At 58.6% G+C, this 20,615-nt stretch overlaps 1 protein-coding gene across 1 annotated transcript; it reads right to left on the bottom strand.

Annotated features, from left to right (window-relative positions):
• Positions 1–1,925: 1,925 nt before the first annotated feature.
• Positions 1,926–20,308, bottom strand: LOC143173257 (adenylate cyclase type 10-like). The gene is given in 26 exon segments (XM_076363471.1): positions 1,926–2,170; positions 2,853–3,031; positions 3,190–3,297; positions 3,691–3,899; positions 4,688–5,026; positions 5,710–5,964; positions 6,954–7,070; positions 7,930–8,066; positions 8,706–8,989; positions 9,426–9,512; positions 10,061–10,253; positions 10,971–11,124; positions 12,595–12,647; positions 13,510–13,699; positions 14,003–14,079; positions 14,726–14,847; positions 14,962–15,153; positions 15,723–15,811; positions 16,129–16,222; positions 16,659–16,864; positions 17,628–17,771; positions 18,401–18,439; positions 19,304–19,408; positions 19,678–19,834; positions 19,836–19,952; positions 20,156–20,308. Coding segments are annotated over 26 exon segments (3,978 nt in total). The 3' UTR covers positions 1,926–1,992.
• Positions 20,309–20,615: the final 307 nt, after the last annotated feature.

Genomic DNA, 20,615 nt, shown 5'->3' with positions numbered 1-20,615 from the left:
TATTGCAGTTAAGCTAAGCCGCTCATTTCGAGAAGAGACAGCTGCCTGCTGCCAGTCTGAGCCCATTACAACATCGCCACCTCTTGCTCCCCTCCAGATTTTGTTTTGCCCAGCACCAGCGAGGGGTGGACCCACCACCAGCACAAAGGCAGGAAGCCCCACTGCCTCCGCTAGATCGAAACCGTACAAGAATAACAGCTGGCCTACAAAGATTCGCTTCCCATGTGCGAGGGCTTGGATGTCAAGGGGGAGCCTATCCAGAAGCGCGTCTACCTGGGTCTGCGTCCTCTGCAAGCCCACTGCAAAAATCTCGACTGAACGCTCCTCCCGGCTCTGGCTTGACTCAGTACCAACTTTCAGTCTCTTCACATCCATGCGGCCACGCACCCAGAGTTTAACAGAAGCTTTGGAGTTTGTTTTGCTTCCAGCTACTGAGACAGGCAAAGATCAATGGGAAAAATTTGAGAACTGCTCTGAGGTGGGTGGTTTGCAAGGGTGGGCTTCAGAGAGAGACCAGGCACAGCGTAGCTGGAAACAGAAGCCGAGCAGAAATTAAAGAAGAAAGAATGGGTGAGAGGAAAAAGAGGGAGGAAGAAGAAGAAGCGGCTATGGACAAATAGATATGATTATTTTATTTCATTTTATTTTACTTTTCCACCAAGCCTTTATGTTACTCTCAGGCGTTTGCAGGTGTCCGTTTGCAATATATATACCATTGTGAAAGGACGGAAAAGATGGTGGAGTTTGCAAGGAGCTAGTCTGAGGCCAGCAGTGCACGCCAGTGCCGGTGAAAACCTGCACCGTTCAAACAGCCAGCTGGACATCTATTTCCATACTCTGTAAGACAGAAACGTAAGGAGGAAGGCAGTTGTTTGCGGCACAGCCACAGCCTTCCTAGCTGAAGGCATAACTGGCCACTGTAGTAGATGCCACGCATACTGACGGTCCCCGCTGGCAGCAGGGAGGCCGTTACCTGCAGCCAGAGGGACCCCAGTCCTGCTTAACACCTGTGTGACGAAATGGAAGCTTCTGGGCCAGAAGGCGTGGCACAGCTGTAAGCTCAGCATGCCCGATGTTTCTGTGGTGGCCGTGGAACTTCTGTGCTAAGGAGGGTGCCAGAGGAAAATCTGCATATGCAGAGCTCCTGCAGGCAACTGGAAGCTCCTTGAATGAAGCCCCTGCCATCCTGCCGTTCCCGAACCGAGCTGCAATTCGCCAGTAAGCTCCTGCCCATCTCAGTGAGCACAGCGGTAGCTATGCCCGCAATTTTGAGGTCTGCCACAAACTTACAGGTGCCTCAGTGCGAAGCGCGGAAGGTAACCTCCGGATGCAAACCCTTCTCATGCCCAAGCCCTTGGTAGGCAGCCAGAGGGGACGAGCCCGAGGAATTCTGCCACTAGAAGGAGTGCTGCCAGCTGGCCGGGAGGGAGGAGCGGATGTATGACCTGCCTGCGTGCTGTGTCCCCACATTGTTCCCCAGTGTCTGCGGCGCTGCTTATACACCGTAATTGTAGAGTTTTGCTGCAGACGCTGACTTGGGGGCAATGCTAGGCAGAAGGGCGTGTTGTTTCCAGTCCCCCGACGGGTTCAGACAAGGCAAAACCTTTGGCGATAGCTGTCCCAAGTCCCCTCGGCGTCTGGGGCTTTTCCTGTCACCCCCTGCCTTTTTATACAGGTTTCTCCTCCCCTTTAGCTGGGGAAAGATAGGGAGCAGCAGTCGCTGGCTGACCGTACGTGGGTGGTGAGGAACAAGAGCAACAGAGAGGGCTTCTGGTTTTAACGTGACCTAAAATCAGAAGCGTCTTCAATCACGAGTCCGCACCGGGACCTGCAAGAGAGCTGTAGCCATCACTGCTGGAGCAACAGTAGCCCTCCACAGCAACGAAAGACAGCGTCTCTTTCCGTGCCTCAGAAAGAAAGGCCCAACAACAAAGGTCATCATGGAGGAGATGTGTAATTAGCTGACTTCAGCTCCACCCTTCTGGTTTAAGTCTATCTGTGGCGGGAGTCTGCTGCCCGATAGGAGTCTGCCGCCCTGTCCGTGTTGGCCTTCATGCGCGCTGCCAGGCGGGAGAACGTCCGTCCGCTGGAAGTGCCCTCCAGGCTGAAGAGGTGCTCCAGTAAGGAAAGGCAGCAGCTCTGCCGCAGCAGCCAGGCTAGCCTCTTCCTCCTGCCACACAAGAGAAACTGCTGGGCCCAGAGGCTCTAGCTGTACAGTGCTAAATCGGACAGGGCCGGGGGAAAGCAGGGCGGCGGACAAGCCAGTTACACCTCCTCGGAGGAAAGGGAGCTGATGGAGAGAGGGCTGCCAGAGCGGAAGGGGGCAAAGAAGTGCTGCCGGGGGAAGCTGACCGCTCGAGAGGGCACGTTGGCACTACAGCGCCGGGGGGGGGGGGGCAAGCAAAGCCGGGAACCAGCAGGAAAAGGGGTATCGGCCCCTGAGCTTCCTGATTCTCACACCTCACCTCCACCTACTGCTCCTTCCCCATGTCCCGGTCCTGCCTGCAGACCCCTGCCCCTCTTCAGCCTCTACTCCCTCTTTACAGCGCTCTCTTCCCAGTCACCACCAACCCCCTGCCGCAGCCAACACGTGTCAGCAGCCACATCCCCGGCTGCAAGCTGCTTTTTACCAAAAGGCGTGCTTTGTTCCCATGACTGCGCAGGGAGGGGAGGGAGCGTGGGGCTCTGTCGTTGCCTGTTTTACCCGCACATCGGTCCTTAACGCCTCGGTCCTGCTAAGGCCTATGTGTCAGGTTAGGTGTGGCCTCAAGTCTAGGCAGGTCTGGGCCCAGATGCCTGGGACCAGGTAGGAAATGGCTCTTCCTTCCCGGGTTCTCAGTTCTGCTTCTTACCGGGCCTCCTGCGGAAGGGAGGATGCTCTTCTGGCAACATAAGCGGCACACTGAAACTTTTCCAGCTGCGGCTTGACAAAGGCTCCAACGGAGGTCCGGGGAAACTGCCTTTTGAGCAGGCTCAGCGCCTTCCTGATCATTTTCTTTGCCAGCTTCAGGCGTCCCATGTGACAGCAGACCTGCACAGGAAAAGGGAATCATCCCGATATGGAGTAGTTGCCCAAGAGACTGCAGGAATCTGCCAGTGGCTGGAGATGCCAGGGATATCCACTGCAACTGGGGAAGGCATCCAGCTGCGTCCCCCAGGCGGTCCCTCCAGACCTCCCCGTCTCTTTACCTCCCCTTTGAGGCTGAAGAAGGTGGCCTCTTCAAAGCGGGCTATCACATTCACTTTCTTCTCTACTGAGCTCCTCAGGACCTCCGCTTCGTTCAGCTTCATGAGGGCCTTTGCGCAAGCACACAGAGAGCAGGTGAGCGTGGGTGCAGAGCCCATGGCCAGCCTTGTCCTCCCCCGTTGCCTCTGGCATCTGTCTTAAGAGAGCCTGCTTCTCTCCCTGGTGATGCCCGCTCAAACACAGTCACCCTGGCTCAGAGCACAGGCACCAGTGATCCTTCAGACCGCCTCCCTGCTAATGCTCCTCGTGCTAAGGGCACAGTGCCCTGTGTCTCTTGCCGCAGAAGAGGCAAACCGGAGGAAGAAGTCAGGGTCTGACCCAGCATTTCCCTTCCAAGGCCCCGCGAAGGCATGCCCTCTTGCAACGGGGAAGTTGTCCTGCCCAGAGCCAGGCGACTGAGAGGACTCCGTGCACAGTGGGTCCTGGCAAGCAGGGCAACTCACCATGTAGCTGTTGGAGACATGCAGGTAGGCAGCCGCGCACTCCAGAAGGTAGTAAAAGGCTCTGGCAGCATCGCCCATTGCCATGTAGTGGCGAGCCAAAGGCACAAGCACCGATTCCACGATGGCTTTGCATTCACATGTGCCGTTGTGCTTCCCGTCGGTCTTGCTGGGCAGCTCAGTTGTCTGTTTGCTCTTTGCCAGAAACCGCCCTGCCACACTAGTCAGAGGACAGTTCCCAGGGGAAGAAGAGAGCACAGAATACACGGGCATCACCTATACCGGTCCTTCTCCCCACAGAGACGGCATCAAAAGCCCTTTGTTCAAAGCAGAGCACGAGGCCACGGGCAGGCAGGACTCATACAGGTGCTTTGTAGGTAGGGAGAAAAAGACAAGCTGGGCTTTCTGTCACCTCCCACAGGCAAAGCACTCGAGTCCCTGGGGCGGCGTCTCCCCTGCAGAGTTTGCAGCGCTACTCTGGAGGAACTGCAAAGCAAGGGCTGCTCCAGTGGAGGGTGACGATCACTCTGAGCCCACGGGCTTCCTCAAGCACTCTCTCATCGCCGTGGCCATCTCCTCCCAGCTCCCACCGCACAGAAAGCCTCTCCCCTAAGCTAGAGTCACAACCGGCAGCCAAATGCTGCCGCTTCCTTTGTCTCCTCTGGAGACCCTGAGCTCACTGGCTTCAAAAATAATCAAAACCTTGTCTGCTCACCCAAAATCCTCCTCCCTGAAAGCCTGCTGCTGCTGCAGAGCATCTGCAGCATCTGGAAAGAAAACAGGGGGTTAGACACCTCCTCGCGTACCCCGGGGGTAAGAGCTGCTCTTCCCAGCGGGCTTGCAAGGATCCTTGCAAGGGTCCCAACAGACTGAGGAAAGTCTGCAGTGGTCGTCCTCACCTCCTGGGCTCATCCCTAGCAGATCTACTCCCACCCGATCCCCAGCACACACCCCTGGCCTCCAGGAGGGCCCGGGCTGCAGAGCATGGTACACAGCATACCCTCAGTGCCGTGGGTCCTAGCCCTCTTCAGCTGTTCTCCTGCAAGCACCAAGGCCTCCCAGCTGCGGGAGTCGCCCTGGGCAGCAGGGCCATGAGGGCTCCCTCCGTCCTGGGTGCTGGTGACGGCGAAGCGGTGGAAGGCAACAAAGTCCCCTTGGCTGCAGCTCTTGCATTTGTGCGTGTGCTGCTCCAGGAAGGCGGCACACTTGCAGTGCAAGGCGACCCGCTGTCTCTCGGGCCACAGCTCATAGGCAGCCTCTCGCAGCAGCAGGACACAGAAGGCCAGGACGCCAGACTGCTGCTCCACAGTCGTCTTGCTCAGAGAGGGCCTCTCCACACCTGCAAGGCAAAGGGCCTTTGCGGCAGCCCGAGCTGGGGCCAGGGCTCAGGGCCGTCCCAGCCGGGGTATGAAAGTCATGCACATCCTCGGCAGAGAACCAGCGCTGCTGCACACCGAGCCTTGCAGCACGGGGAGAAAGGGCCCGCTCGCCTTGCTGACGCTAGCACAGCCCTGGGGACACAGTGCTCAGCTGCACTCCAGGCAGGAGCTGGGGATGTTGCCGCCAGCCGAAGCAAGCCCCGGCCAGCGCTTTCTCCCCGCTCTTGGCAAGGCGGTTCCCAGCCTCCTGAGCTTCCCGCCCTGGGCCACAGGGGAATCAAAGCCGAGTAAAAGCCTGTCAAAGGCCCCGGGGCACTCTGGAGGGCATCTTTGATCTGGACGCTGCAGGCGGCTGGGAGAGGATGTCAGGGATTCCACAAGCCCTCCCATGCCTGCGCTGTGAGCAGTGCTTGGAGGCAGGGGAGCAGAGGCACTTGGGACGGCTGGTGCGGACTTCCCTCCGGTGCAAAGCTAGTGTGCTTTGAGATTGACTTGTAAGATCTTTGAACAACCCATCCCGAACAGCCATGCCTGCCTGAGCTCCACCCACCCATCACTGGCGGGGGGAAGCGCACCATGCCCTGGGGAGCCCCGCCGGGACACAGCTGGGAGCTCCCTTGTCCGCCTTACTGCTACCACTTACCGCGCTCTGCCCGCAGAGAGGTGGCTGGCCCCTTGGTAGGATCTTGGACATCTTCTGGCACCTCTGTGCTTTTCAGACGCTTAAGGATGTTGTCGCTCACCAACGTGTTCAACAAGCAGTTCATCTTGGGCCTGACGCCAGTGGGAAGGATGTGCGACAGCAGCTGGGTGGTAAACACTGGCCCGATGACAGCTGCAAACTTCAAAACCATCTGCTTCAGCGGCTTTATCCGGTCCAGCTGAGCCAGCGCAATCTCTGTCAAAAAGCAGCAACACGTCTCTCTCTTGCCTGTTCCCCATGCTGAGGCTGGAGAGGCTGGAAAGTTTCAACACATGAAACGGGGTCGACTTTGGCCTCCTCTCCTCGGGACTGCACCTGCTGGGCAATCGCAACCCAGGGTAGGCGTCTTCAAAATGGCTCCGCTCCTGTTGGAATCGCAGGCCACAAGGCCTGGGGAAGAGCAAGACGCTCAAACGCACGCTCCTCCACCAAGGGTGAGGAGGGCAGGATCCAGCAGGTACACGCATCCCATGATGCGCCCTACCAGATCTGGAGTAGTGCGCAGAGAGAACAGAGAACTTTCCCCACATCAGAGGTGGACTCAGAGCTCCCCACAACAGTTGTCTTAACTTGGCCAGACGATACTATTCCTTTCTTTTGGTTGTCGTCTTTTTTTTTTGGACAAAACAACTTTTTAGCATGACGCTTCTCCAAGGTTCATACAAATGGCTATGGCTAGAGAGGAGAGACACTCATTGACAGTTCCCCCATCCAGCTCCCCTGGCTACGGGGGAATTTCCGTGGCAATCCACAGAAAAAAAACGGGTTTGGTTTGGATTAAGTGCCCTGAGACCAGCGCTAGCTGGGGAACTTAAAAAGAGAATAGCGAGGTAGAAGCCACGTTCAAAGTCGAGTCAGAGGCAAGTCAAAGATTTTTCCCAGCAAAGGCTTTGCTTCTGTGAGAAAAGGGAGCCATTTTAGTGCTGCACCAGTAAGCTTTTCTCTCCTACCCGCTGTTGGAAAGCAGGCAGCACGCTCACGGCTGGTCCACGCCCAGGAGGGGGAAAGGGCTGCCCGCAACCCCAGGCCTGTTCCTGGTTGGACTGGAGCCACCTTCCCAGCAGAGCCCCCAAGCTGAGAGGGTGACTCTGCAGCACACAGATGCCCAGCCTCCCTCTAGCCGATGCCCCGGGAAGGGGCCCCAGCACAGCCGCGAGCCGGCAGAGCGGCGCTCGGCCCCTCACCTTTCAAGCTGGCGGGCAGCATGGTGTTCTCCAGGTTCACGTCTGGTCTGATGATGCAGACCCTGCCATCATTCCCCGCGCTGGAGCTCGAGGTTGCTGCGAGGGCTGAAGCCTCGACTGCAGAAGCTGGGTGGAGCAGGAGAGCACGAATAAGGCAATTTGCAAAGTGACTTGCAGCTTGCAAACATTTCAAACTTCACCTGAGATGGGACAAGTCCCACCTTACACGGGCCAGTGTGGGCGCGCTGACCTGCCTGCGCTGAACGTGGGTCATTAAGCAGAGCAAAACAGTTTCCTTGCACAGCCCTCCCAAAGATGTTCTGCCTTCAGACCAGCTTTCCCAAACAGTCCCTCAGTCAAAGCTTCCAGACTTCCCAGGGGGCGACTGAACGCCCTGGGACAGAAAGCAGCAGCATTGCTGCCTTCAACAGCGCTACGTCCGCAGCCAGGGAAATTGCCGGTGGTCATGCAAAACGGAGCGTCAGTCCTGGCTGTTCCCAAGGCCACGGCACTCTGGCTGGCATTGCTCTCTCGGTGGCATTACCACCGTTTTCTTCCGTTACCAGCACCCTTGTGGGGATTTATGGTTTTGGATTCAAGTTTCCCGGGCCTGTCCCTCACCCCAAGCTGGGGTTTGTTCTCAAGCGAGCTGGCGTTTGGGCAAGGTAAATTACGTGCCCATTAGAATGCCTAAGGAACACCAGAAACACATGTGCTCCGGAACAATTTCCCCTCTGGTTTAGCCCCCCAACCCCCGCCCCAAGAATTTAGGCCCCTCCAAGCCACCAGAACTCGCTAGCCCCTGCTTTGGCTGTCCCAACAGCGAGGCACACAGGAGCCCACAACCTCCGCCAGACCAACTTCTGCACTGCTGCAAGATCTGACTCTGCCCAGATCCATGGGGGAACGACAGGGCAAGACTGTGCTGCAGACAACGCGCCACAGCGACTCTCTAGTCAGCAGCAAAGGTGCTTACTGATCAGGTTCTCCCAGTTGTCCTCTGCTTTTTCACCCCGCCTCCGGTTGCGGAACAAGAGCATGTCGTTGCAACAAAGGCAGCGCAGCAGCTCCTCGCAGTAATAGGGGACCCCCAAGCTTCTTTGGATCAGGAACCTGGACAGGAGCAGACCCGGCAGTGACCCCCACAAGGAAAGTAAGGTGAAACACAGTTCAGGTGGGCGGCGAGTAACTCGGGCATAGCAGGGTAGCCAGCATCTTCGTCACAGCTACACCTCACTTTTGAAAGGGACGGTCCTCCCGCTGGCTTCAGCTTTTGGGCCCCCCTGAACCCCCAGCCTTCACGGAAGTCCATCGGAAAAGAATTGCGGACAATGCCCAAAGCACAGAGCAGCAAGCCCTGCCTTTCCTCTCCTCGGGAGCCTAGATCCTCTCTGGCAGCAGGGCAGACCTCTTGCCCCGGGGAATCTCCCCCACAGCCTGGCCACCTAGACCAAGGCCTTTTCACACCCCAGCCACGCTTGGGCTTGGGACTCTTCCTCCCTTCCTCCCTTCCTCCCTTCCTCCCTGTGCAACAGCGAAGGGCTGACACCTCCCACGCTCTGTGCCGAGGGAGTTGCCCACTCTCGGCTCCCACCTGCCAGGGCGAGGCATAAAAAGCAACCCGTGCCCAGTACTTGCTAGAGGCACTGATGCTTCTAGCGGCCCTGCGCTCCCTTTCCTGGGGAGGTGAGTCCCTTCCATGGTCTGCATAGGTTCAAGCCCTCAGGAAGAGCTCCCCTGCTTCGAACTTACCTCGCTAGATCCCTGGAGATGCTGACCACTCCAAGGCCCTGGCAGACTTTCTGCACCATGGCTGAAGGTTTCAGCTCGTCCAGGTGAAGACAGGTGATCTGCTGGGATGTTGTGTTCTCTGCTGCGGCTTTGCAAAAGCTCTCTGTTCGCGCGTAGCCTGGAGCTAAGCTCATGACCGTGAAGAGGGAGACGTCTTGGAGCAGGGGTGACATGATACTCCAGGAGGCAGGGTCGATGAAATGGGCATTGTCGATGACAAATATGCCAAATTCTGCTCCAATGGCCTGAAAAAAAGCAGGGTGTTCTGAGGGCAGTCCGGTGGATTCTCAAGTGTCTTCCGGGGAGGAGATTTAGCCTCTGTCTCTTGAGAGGATGCTCTGATGTCTCTCCCCAACCACTTCCCTGCTCAGAAGCTTACTGACTCTTAATTTCTTGGAGACTTTAAGGTCACACCTAACATCACTTGCCCTGCAGAAGGAGGGAGCTTGGGCAAGGGAATGCAGAAGACATCGTTCCTCCTCCAGGGCACACCTTGCGGGAGGAAAGTTATTGGGTGTGCTTGTGGGGCTGCGGGGAGGAGGTGGGGGGTTTCTCAGGCCCTGAATGGCGATAACCCAGATGCCTGGTCCTCTCACCCGCTCACACGCTGTGGTGCAGAGCCCACAGCCGGCAGGGTTGTTTTCCTTCTCCGACCCAGGAGGAAGGAGGAGAAATGCTCACCTTCTCTAGCACTTTTGCCCAAGTCGAGTGCAATTCCGTTTTCCTTTGACTTTCAGGCATCTCGCGAACCTTGTCCGAAACGGGAAACTGGCCAGAAAAGGAGTCAGGGAGAAAGATCACTCCGGGGCTAGGGCACACCTACCCACCGAGCAAGACCACAGAGCAAACCGCCTCTGCTGGCCTCAGCACCTTCCCTCTCCCCAACACAGGCGCAAGGAGCCACAGGGGGGACTTCACCTGGAGCCTAAAGCGAAGGCCCTCTGCTGAGGGTCTCTGGCAGAGCTGGGGCTTGGGGGTGGGCCGAAGAGCTGGCTCTCTGGCTGTGGGAATCTTGGGCTGACTGGAGCAGAGCACTCACACAGCAGTGACCTCAGCACGAGGTCAGCACCAGCCTCTCTCCAATGCCACTTCCAGGGTGCCGAACAAGGCACCGGGCACTGCCAGATGCAGCACGGGACATGATCTCACCACAGTCAGGGAGCCCCCCGGGCCCAGGAATGGGAAACGTGTGCTAGGACCCTTGCGATTCCCACCCCTGAGCTAAGGCACTCCCAGCAGCGTGCCCACCCGACGCCAGACCCAGAAAAGCTCGTGAGAAGGCCTTCTCCAGGGCCAGAGAGGCCTCTCGCGCTCACCTTGACAAGGAAAACGTCATTGAGGAGGCAATAGCTGCTCTCTTCGATTGTCCCTCGGAGCTTTGTCTGCAGCATGCACTGCCTGTCACTGCACAGTTCACAGTCCTGGAGGCCCAGGGCCCTGGCCGTCAGCGTACGGATGGCAGAGAAGGACTGCCTCACGTTGACCTCTAGCAGTTCCATGGCAACTACCCTGCCGTGCAAAAGCAAAAGGGACTGAGATCCCCAACAGCCCAAGCCTTCTAAGACAAAAGGGGTGGAGATGCCCTTGGGGGGAGCTCTTCAGCCACCCATCTCAAAGTGCTTCCCAGAGAAGGCCAAGCTTTTCACTCCTCCTACGAGAAAGGGCACAGAGGGGCACTTGCTGCCAAGCCACTGGGAGAGCCAGGTCCAGGCCCTGTGTCTCCGCAGCGCCAGCCCAGGTCTCGTTACGTCCCCCCTGCAGAGGAACTCACGGGGCTAAGAGGCAAGGATGGAGCAAGCGGTGAGTTTGCCTTTGGGCTCCAGACCTTAGCAGTCTGCCTCCCAGACCACGGGAAGGCTTTTCTGCCCCAGTGCTCCTTCTGGGAAACACGCAGAGGGCAAGCAGGGCTTCTGAGACAGGCCGCCCTGCTGTCTCTTGGGTCTGGAGTCAGATGAAAAGCACTGAGCTTGAGCTCTTTCCTTCTGTCTGTGCCTGGCCCAGAGGTGAAGGAGGAAAGGCCATGGCTCAAGAAGCCACCTCCAACTCCCCAAAGAGGCAGAGGCGGGAGCAGAGCGCGCAGGAGCTCCTAGCGAGTGTCTCCAGGAGGCTTTTTCGGGAGGCTGCAGCCCAAGGGCCAGGCGCACTGGCAGAGGGGCTGGAGTGTTCCATGGCTGCCAGGGGACGGGCAGGGGCAGTGTCCCAAAGCTGCAGGTCAAAAACCTGTACCTGTGGCCAGCAGCCTGGCCTAAATAGGCCAGTTCAGTAAGTAAGTGGCTCTTTCCGGAGCCCATCGGGCCCTCAAATGCCAGGATGTGCCTTTCTCCTAAAGCCTTATAGGCTTTCAAGCAGCTGACAAAGAGGTCAATCTCCTTCTCCCGACCTGGGAAGACAAACAAGAAAACGAGCTGCTGGCGCGTGCTGAAAAGCAAAGAGCCGTCCCTTTTGCTGGCACCCTCCACCACAGCTTCCCTCCCCGCCACTACATCCGCCAGCCTGCCTGCACCCAGGCCTCCTTCCCGCCCGCTCATCCCAGCTTTTGCACCTCTGCCTTCCTCAGAGCAGTAGTGGGCCCGCCTGCCCCACCGCGCGGCTCCCATGCCCTCTTCCCTGCCCCGCACCCCTCCCCTCCCACAGGCACAGAGATTCAGCCGGCCCCATGCAACTCCCCACAGTGATCCAGCACAAGACTGGAAGGGATGATTTGAGTCGCTGCAGGCAGCTATGTCCCAAAGAGGCTCAAAGCATCTCCTTGCTGTACCACGAGCCACAGAGCGCTTCCCGGGAGTTAAGGCAGCATCTTCAGGCCTGTACTGGTTTTGGCTGGGCTAGAGTTAATGTTCTTCAGGAATAGCTCGTATGGTGTTGTGTTTTGGATTTGCGACCAAACATTGGTGTCGATAACACAACGATGTTTTAGTTATTGCTGAAGAACGCTTGCACGGCGTCCAGGCCTTTTCCATTTCTCACGCCGCCCCGCCAGCGAGCAGGCTGGGGGTGCACAAGAAGCTGAGAGGGGGCACAGCTGCGCCAGCTGACCCCAACTGACCACAGGCCTATTGCCATACCATATGATGCTGTGCTCAGCAAGGAAAGCTGGGGGAAAAAAGGAGGAAGGGGGGACATTCGGAGTTATGGCGCTTGTCTTCCCAAGTCACCATTACATATGATGAAGCCCTGCTTTCCTGGGAATGGCTAGACACCTGCCTGCCGATGGGAAGCAGTGAACGAGTGCCCGATTCTGCCTTGCGCACGTGCGCAGCTTTTGCTTTACCTGTTAAGCTGCCTGTATCTCAGCCCACCAGTGTTCTCACTTTTACCCTTCCGATTCTCTTCCCCATCCCACTGTGGGGAGCGAGCGGCTCTGTGGGGCTGAGCTGCCTACCAGGCCTAACCCATAACAAGGCCCAAAGCATCCGGCAAGACACCGAGTGATTAAAGGCATCCCGTGTGTCCTGGCATTTCCATATCTACACCCAGATGCTGCCAAGAAAGGAACGCTGAGGATTACCAGGGGGAGAACCTACCACCCAGACTCTCTGTCAGTCTGGCAGAAGGAAATCTCTTTCCTGATCCCAAAGACAGGGATCAGTTTAGCCCCCAGGGGGTGAGCAGCTCCATAGCTGAAAGGAACCTTCCTACCAGGTCTGGAGCACGGCAGGGAGCACCAGGCGCCTCACCCTGCTTTCCACCCCAAAGATATCAGCCAAGTAGTGACCAAGACAGGCGGCACTTCCTTAGGGCCGCTGCAGGCAACACCGTCCCTGGCAAAAGCTTCTCCCTTCCCAGCGTGGCACTAAAAGTTACCAAGGGGAAGAAACGGCTTCAGAAGAGCAAGGCGTTCTCCACCTACCCAGCAATGGGACGTACTCGGACCTCTTCTTGGTAAGAGCCATGCCAAATATGCTAGAAACAGGGGAACAGAAAACACAAGTCAATTAGCTGGTGAGAAGCCAAGGGACGTAGAGAAGCAGCCTGGCAGGGAGGGGCAGGACGTGCTGCTCCTCGGGTACCTGCTTTTCTTTCGAGCAGCGTGTTAGCCCCTGCACGCTCCCCTAGCCAACGTTCGAGCTGCACGCTAGGACAGCTGCAAGCATAAAGAAGCCCAATGGCCACGGCGCGGCAGGAGAACGTATCGAGAGTCCATCACCAGAGGCCATACCCAGAGAAATCGGAGACACGCGAGAGAAGCCAGGGTGTGCTGTTGGCTAGCAGACATTTACCACGTTGGCCAAGAAAAACAAGTGCCTTGGAAAGGAGGACTTGTGTCACTGAACGGGTTGGGATGCCAAGCACCTGGCACCTTTGGCTCAAGTCTTCCCGTAGTTTCAAAGAGACGGCAATGTTAACATTCAAACCCTCATCCAAAGAGGGGGTCAACTCCTGGCCTGGGGGAAGAGCTGAGATTTCAGCAGGAAGACATGAGGAAGAGTGTCCCGATGGTCCACGTTTCCCCATGGGAACCGGACTGGCCCAAAGCTTCCTGCTCAGAAGCAGCTGGGACAAAAACCTCCTTGGGTCAGCGTTACCAGGGCATGGGCTGGAGCAAGCACAGCACGGAAAGCACAGTCGAAAGCCATTTGGACAGAGCCAGCAGGAGACAGCAGGGGAGAAAGGCAAAAAGCCTCCCACGCGAGGGCTTCCGACCCTCTCAGCCACAGGGAAGGGAGACCAGCTTGGTCTCTCTCTGCAGAACTCCTCTTTGCTGGCCAAGGCTGCACCCTCGGTGCCACCGTCCCCTCATCCAGCCCTCTCAGAGGACACTCACCTCTCCTCGGGGATCCCCACATATTGGTAGACAGTGCCAGGATGCCTAAGGCCTTTCATCTCTCTCGCCGGCAGCTCCCTGAAGTAGTAAGGGGGCAGCCGAGAGGTGGCGTAGGTCACTGCATCACAGGACACCAGCCCGGGGTAGTGCACCATCATCCGGGCTGCCAAATTCACCTTCTGGCCAATGACTGCCAGAGAGAGAAAGAGAGAGCACGCATTGGTGTGCCGGTGCCACCAGCCCCACGGCACCCTTCCAGGCCAATGGCTGCCTCACCTCCGGCACAGGCCAACCCCACGGCGGGGTCAGGAGAACTCAGGGGAACAACCGGCCACGGAGCCCATTCTCCCGCCCCAGGCCAGGACCAGAGCTGCCTGGGCCGTTCCTGACGGGCTGCTGGGCAAGCCCTCTCCCAGCCCACCTTCCTCTTCCAGACTGCTATGCTTAAGCAGGCCCACGACAGCCTCCCGCACCTCAGACACACGCCTCGTACCTGTGTATTCATATCTCACAGGGTGGCCAGTGAGTCCGCAGAACACCGTCCCGCTGGTAACTGCAACAGACACTGCCCTGGCACACGGGGAAAGAGTGCGGCTTCAGCAGCGCCCCTTCATGAAGCCCGCCCGGCTTCATCCCTTCCCGCACCTCCCCTCGGCGCTAGCCTGGGCCACCTGCCATCCTGCCCTGCCAGCACGGGTCTCGGGGACTTGGAGAGCTCAGGGGCGCAACATACCCGGGTTGCAAGGGACAAGGGACAGGGGTAGAGCGCATGCAGCAAGTTTTGGACACTTCCCCTGAGGCCACATTCCCTGAGCTGCGACCTGCAGAAGGCCACAGCCCTCTCGTGAGCAAAGAGGGAGGGAGGGAGGAAGGCGCCCACGATGGCACCGCCTGCCATGACAGCATCTTGAGATCAGGTGGCTGGGCCCCATCCCTGGTCATGGGCCAGTCACCCAGAAGGGCCTGCCTCTGACACCAAGGAGCCTCTCGCCTTTGCGAGGGCTCGTTCCAGCGCGGTGGCTAGCAGGGTGTGCTCGGAGGGACTCGGCCTGGCTGCCGTGGGCTAAGCCCAGGGGTCACCTGCCACCTCTCAGGGCACTGCCTCCTTCCTGCCAGGGACAAGGGAGGGCAAGCTGGAAGGCACGTCTCTTTCTGGTAAGCCCCCTTGCGCCGTCCCAGCCAGCATGCACCCCCCTCACCCCCGCCACACACTCACTCTCTTTCCCCGAGCATTGTGGAGCACGAGTTGAAGATCTGAATAGCACTCTGCAAGGCGTGAAGGCTCTCGTAGGGCAGCTTTTCTCCAGCGAGTCCAAACACACAGAGGAACGTGCAGCCCTGCCAAGGACAGATGCAGCACATCTTGCTACAATGCCTAAGAGGGAGTCTCTCCCTCTTGCTCACTGCCCACCCTCTCAGCGTGGGGGGAGGCGATTGCTCCCCCACACTCACTTTATCAAACCGGAGGACTTTGTTGAGTTCGCCCTTGTGAGGACAGAGGATTTCTCGCATCATCCTGCTGGCATTGTGGAGGATCGTGTAGACTTCCACTGTGGTTTTATCCTCAGCCAGCCGCAGCTGGATGAAGAGGCTGGTGACTGGCCGTAGCTCAGAGAAGAGGTCCAGCGGCACGCTGTCATCAAGCTGGAAGACAAGAGCACGACGGCTTCACCAGCCTGCTCTCCTGGGGGCTTACTGCCCACACCAGATACCGAGGGACGGCAGGCGTACTGGCAATAGCAGGTACTACCGGAGGAAGGGATAAATCCTCCTCTCAGTGCAAACGGCCGGCAGGCTGCCCAGCCTGCGGCAGGCAGATGCCGAATCATAACACAAATGACAAAGGAGAGAAAGGTGCTCCGGTAACACCCCATCTTGGGACAGGTATGGGCATGAGGGCCGACCCTCAGGGATGCTCTAGGGACTTCAGTGGAATCTCCCCTTTATGCCACCATCATGTCCGCAGCACCTCCAGCACCATACCCACGGAAAAGACAGAGAGACAGAAGCCCGCCTCCCGCCACCCGTGTCTCTCTGAGGACAACGCACACAATGGTGCAGCACCGGTGCTCCTTGGCTCAGTTTCCCCGCGTTGTTGTCTCAGGGTGCATTTTCTTTTGTTTGTCTGTCTTCGTGAAGACTCCATCTCTGCAATGCACCACTTCTTCTACCCTCCAAAAATGCAGCCCCCAGCAGTGGCGGCCTGGCCGTACCTTCCTGAGAGCAGCTTCTGGTATGTACTGCCTAAGCACCTCCTCCGCATCATAATCATTGGGCAAGAGAAAAGCAGGCCTCATGGCGCCTGAGGAGAGAAAATGCAGCTGGTTGCTGGGAGGATGGGACTACGAGGTGTTGGAAAGCAGGGGCTGGCGCTGGAAACGGGGGAGAAAGAGTCTTCTGCGTTTGCTCATGTTGCCACCTCCAGATGCTCGGGGCAGAGCTGTCCCCTGGAAGGAGGAGGCAGCAGCAGCGACTGCCCCAGCTGAGGCACAGGAGGGCCAAAAGCAGGAGTGCTATCCGAAAGGGGGGAGAGGGCGGAGGTGGTTCCTCTCTGGCCCCTGAAGCAGCCAGGCCCCACCTTTCCGGGCAATCACAGAACAAGGTGAAGTTGGCACCCACCTTCCCCTTCCAAGCCGTGGCTCACTGAGCGTTGTACAAGCTTGCGTAAAGCGTCTTGGCATTCTGACCAAGACATCCAATCCATGCCTGTAACCTGGAGACACACAGAATGAAAGCACTGCCACTGGCCTCCCCAGGAGTCCAGGGGACAGAGCCTGCCCTCCACCGTCACTGCCCAGAAAAGGGCACAACAAGCCCACCTGGCTGGATGGGACACAAGTACTTCCTCAGAAGCACCGGAGCTGGGCAGGTATCACCCAAGCATCCCCCAGCTGTCAACAACAGCTCCATGACCCACAGAGGACATTGCTGGTGGGGCCAAAACCCTTCCAGTGCCTCCCGACCCCTCAAACCAAGCGAGCCCAGCCCACCGTTACCCCCGAGATGGAAGGACAAGAGCTTCAGCTGCCTGCCCGCTTTCACAGCTACAGCTCTCTCCACATTCAGCTCCTCGGCCTTCTGACACCTCCCTCATTCATGCCCAGGTCCGGGCCCTCGGAATCGCTCTAGAGGCCGTCCCATCCACCTACCTTCACAGCTCTTTTGCCTGCAAGACGCTTGGTCCTGAGCCGGTGCTGCTCACAGAGCTCCCAGGAGGTGGCTGAGAGGATAACTTCACCTGCATTCGCAAGCTGTTCAGCCTCACAAACTTCACCCAGGGCCTGGCCGCAGATCAAGAAGTACTGCCGCCTCTTGTCTCCGACAGTCAGGAGGCTCATGGACCCTGCAGAGATCCCTGGTGAGAGAGAGAGAGAGAGAGGGAGAAGCAGAACTGACACAGGGAACATTTTGAGCTCTACAGTCCCCAGCATCTCCGCTGGTCAGAAGCTAATCTGAAGCCCAGTGGGGAGACGGGCTTTATGGAAGGGGAGGGCGTCCTCCGTCCTACTCGGGGGGATACTGACACAGGTCCCTGAAACGGGTGTCTAGAAAGAGACAAGCAAAGGTGACATTGACAATGTGTTGAGAGTGCCGGGCATCTTGCCCAGCTGCCTGCCCCAGAAGCCCAGCAAACCAGCGGGCTTGATCACCGCCTGCTCCGTTTACGTGCAGGCAGGTTGGAGCTGTCTGCTTGAGAAAACACAACAGCCTGCCAAAGCCCTTCTCACAGCCGCATGCAAAGCAGTTCCCCTTTGCTCTTTGTGAAAGGCAGGGGAGAATCCAGCAGGGGAAAGGATGCAAAGCCGCCCCCACCTGAAAAAAAGGAAAGGAGAACTACCTCCCGCAGACGTCTGTGCTAAAGCAGGCATTCAAAGACCCTAATACTTGATCTGACACCCGCTCTGCCTTTAAGCTTCCTCTGCATCTGCAAACGCACGCAAAGCCAGCAGTCCTGGTCTCCCATCCCCACTCCGACTACAGCTGGCCCCTTGAATGCTCGCAGGACATGCTTTCCTTTGGCACTAGCCCCAGTAGGGATCCCCGCGTTCCCTGCCCGTGAGAAGCACCCTATGGCACGGGAGAGTGCCACGGATCTGCGCCTGGCACAGCGCCCGTACCTATCTTCAGTTGGACCTTCTGACCCACGTGCGTGTCACGACTCCCACACTTCTTCTGGATCTGCCAGCTACATTGCAGCACCAGGCTGATGGTCTTAGCCAGCTCCTGGGGTCCTGTTCTCCACAGCACCAGCACAGCATCCCCTGGGGAAAGCGAGGGGAAGGTAAAGGCTCTGCTGAGACCTGACTCTCCCCGACCTACGCTCAGTGGCAGGGACAGCAGAAACCGGCCAATGTGCTGAGGAAGATGGGCTTGTGGGAGGGCATGGTCCTCCAGGACGATGGCACCGGGACACCTCTCCTCTCCCGGGCCAGCCACAGCAGCAGCCAGCCGGCAGCGGTGGCACCCCCTGCCCCAAGCGCTCCTCTGCAGCTGCAGCACACCAGGGAATCCTCCCCGCCTCGCAGCCTGGCAGCCCGAGCTCCGCCACCACCAGGGCCTCCCTGCCCCTCACCACCACCCCAACACACACCTTTGGGCTGCGCTTTCTAGGCGGTCTCCTCCTCTCAGCGCTTCTTTGCCCCCACCCCCAGCCCAGGGCCCTACAAGTGGGGGCAGAGTGAGGGGAGCCACAGCCCTTGCCAAAGCCAAACCGCAGGCAGGCCCGGGGGGAAAGAGAAGCCTGGAGAAAGGGCGGCGTGCATGCCTGGCCAGAAAGCTGGCTCAAGGTGCTGCACAGAGCCTCCTGAGAAGGAGAGCAGAGCAAATGGCCGCCACAACAGTTAAATGCTGCAGATGACTAGACGTGGGCATCGTCGTCCTAAGTACGTACCAGCAAACTTCAAGATGTCTCCTCCAAAAATCAGCATCTCTGTGGACAGAGGGAAGGAAAGGAAGAGTCATGTGGACACCTTCTTCCAGAAGCCACGGAGCAAGCCCCTCTGCCCAGAGAGGAGCACTAAGGAGGGAGACTCCGCAACCTCCCTGGGCAACCTGTGCCAGCGCTCAGTCACTCTCACAGTCAAAGCGTTTCCTGACGTACAGAGGGAACCTCCTGTGATTCAGTGCGTGCCCGTGGCGTGGCCTCTGGTCCCGACACTGGGCACCGCTGGAAAGAGCCTGGCTCTGTCCTCTTTGCACCCTCCCTTCAGGTTTTAGGCACATTACTAAGATCCCCCCTGAGCCTTCTCTTCTCTCGGCTAAACGGTCCCAGCTCTCTCAGCCTTTCCTCACAGGAGAGATGCTCCACACCCTTCATCATCCCTGAGGACTCTCTTGCTTTGCTCTACAAGTGCTGCCAAAGGGGTGGCCACAATGTGCTCACGGTCAGCTCGGAAGGGTCAAGATGTGCCCTGTGAAAAGGGGCTCGTGAGGGTCTCGCACACGCACACACACGTCAGTGCCAGCACCCTCAGGTCACTCTCGCGCTGGCACTTGCTGGATGCCCTCAGCCTGCTCTGGGCCCTAACGCATCACTGAGCCGGGTGTTCACGCCAGAGACACAGAGGTGGCTGCTGAGAAAGCGGGTGCCTCCTCAGCCACAGTGGGGAGCAGAAAGGACCTGCGCTGGTCCTGACTCGCCAGGAGACCCTGGCTGCTCTTCCTGTTCCTCCGGGCCACAGAAAGCTCCAGCCCTTCAAAGGAGGCAGGACCAGGCTGCCCAGCAGGTCTGCCTCCACCCTCCATGAGCAGCCTCACGGCCCGATGCCAGACAGTCCTGCAGCATGGCTCTTACCCTCCAAAATGTCACACAGGTAGTAATTGAGGGTTTGCGCCAGCTCATCGGTGCCTCTGTCTGCGCCGCTCCTCTGGATGAATTTCTCCGTCAGAGCAGTGAAACCTGTAACACGGGCACCCAGAAGTCAGGAAATGCCCACGTGGGCCAAAGGACCTGGCAGCCAGTTCCACGCTGCCTGGCCCGAGAGCCTGTAGGTCACACCTTCCCATGCCCCGGCTCAGTGCTGGTGGCAGCTGTGGTTGACCACCCAAGATAACCCATCCCGCTCTCTTTGGGCATCCCAGCAGTGACAAGATGGCCACTCTGCCTGAGGGGCAGGGGCGGGGCTCCAAAGGGCCCGGTGTGTCCCAAAACGGCTCGTGTCACCCCACCTGAAATATCTGCAAAGAGCAACACTCCGTGGACAGTCTGACTGTCGCTCTTGGGGGAGACCTCAGCAAGGAGTCTGGGGAGGAAAACTGCTGCTTTCTCCAGGCCTGAGCGGTGATGTTTCCTCTCCCAGGCAGAAGCCATTGTCAGCGCCCTGTGGCACACGGGGTACCTCAGGAGAAGATGGCCGTGCCCCGCTGGGAGGAGGACGAGGACCTCACCGCACAGTGCGAGTTGCACAGTGAGCCCGGGGCCTCTGTGCGGGACGACTGGCCCTCTGCCCTCACGGGAGTGCTCACAGTCACCCAGCAGTGGCCTCCTCTCTAGCTCATCGCTTACCCGTCAGCTGTCCTCAAGCGACACAATCAGCTAACAGTGACATCCTCCATATGTCATCGCCTGCTGAGCAGCTGCCACCGTGACCCAGGCTCCCTCCTTGACGCTGAGCCACCGACTCAGAGGCGGCCAGCGCCACCCCACTTCTTCGAGGACAGTGCCGAAGGGAGGCTCCTGCAGCGACCTGTTGCTGAATTTCCAGCTGCTTCCCCCGTTCCCAAGGACCAGCTGCCGCCGGCACACACAGCTCTTTGCTACCACTGGTCCTTCCCCTGCAGCTACACAGCCTGTCGCCATCTTCCCAGCAGGCTCGCTCCTTTCTTGCTCCCCTGATCCCTCCCCAAGCCCCCCGCTGCCCCAGCTCAGACAGGGGAGCCCTCCAGCTCTCCCATCCCTCCATCCACACAGTGCCTGTCATGGACGGTGGCCTGCCTCTGGCAGAGACAGCGGCTCCTGAGCTGCCCTCTTCCCTGGGCTGTGCGAGAGCTCCAGCACGTGGAGCCAGGCCTCTCATCCCTGGCGGCAGCCGGGGTTTCCCAATGGAAAGGGAGGCCAGGGCACATACCTAGGCTGCCCCACAGCTGCCAGGTGGCAGAGCGGAAGC

The sequence above is a fragment of the Aptenodytes patagonicus genome, unplaced genomic scaffold (genome assembly GCF_965638725.1).
Source record: "Aptenodytes patagonicus unplaced genomic scaffold, bAptPat1.pri.cur scaffold_43, whole genome shotgun sequence".
Taxonomy (NCBI): domain Eukaryota; kingdom Metazoa; phylum Chordata; class Aves; order Sphenisciformes; family Spheniscidae; genus Aptenodytes; species Aptenodytes patagonicus.
The sequence above is the reverse complement of the archived record's forward strand: the minus strand, read 5'-3'. Positions and strand labels throughout refer to the sequence as shown.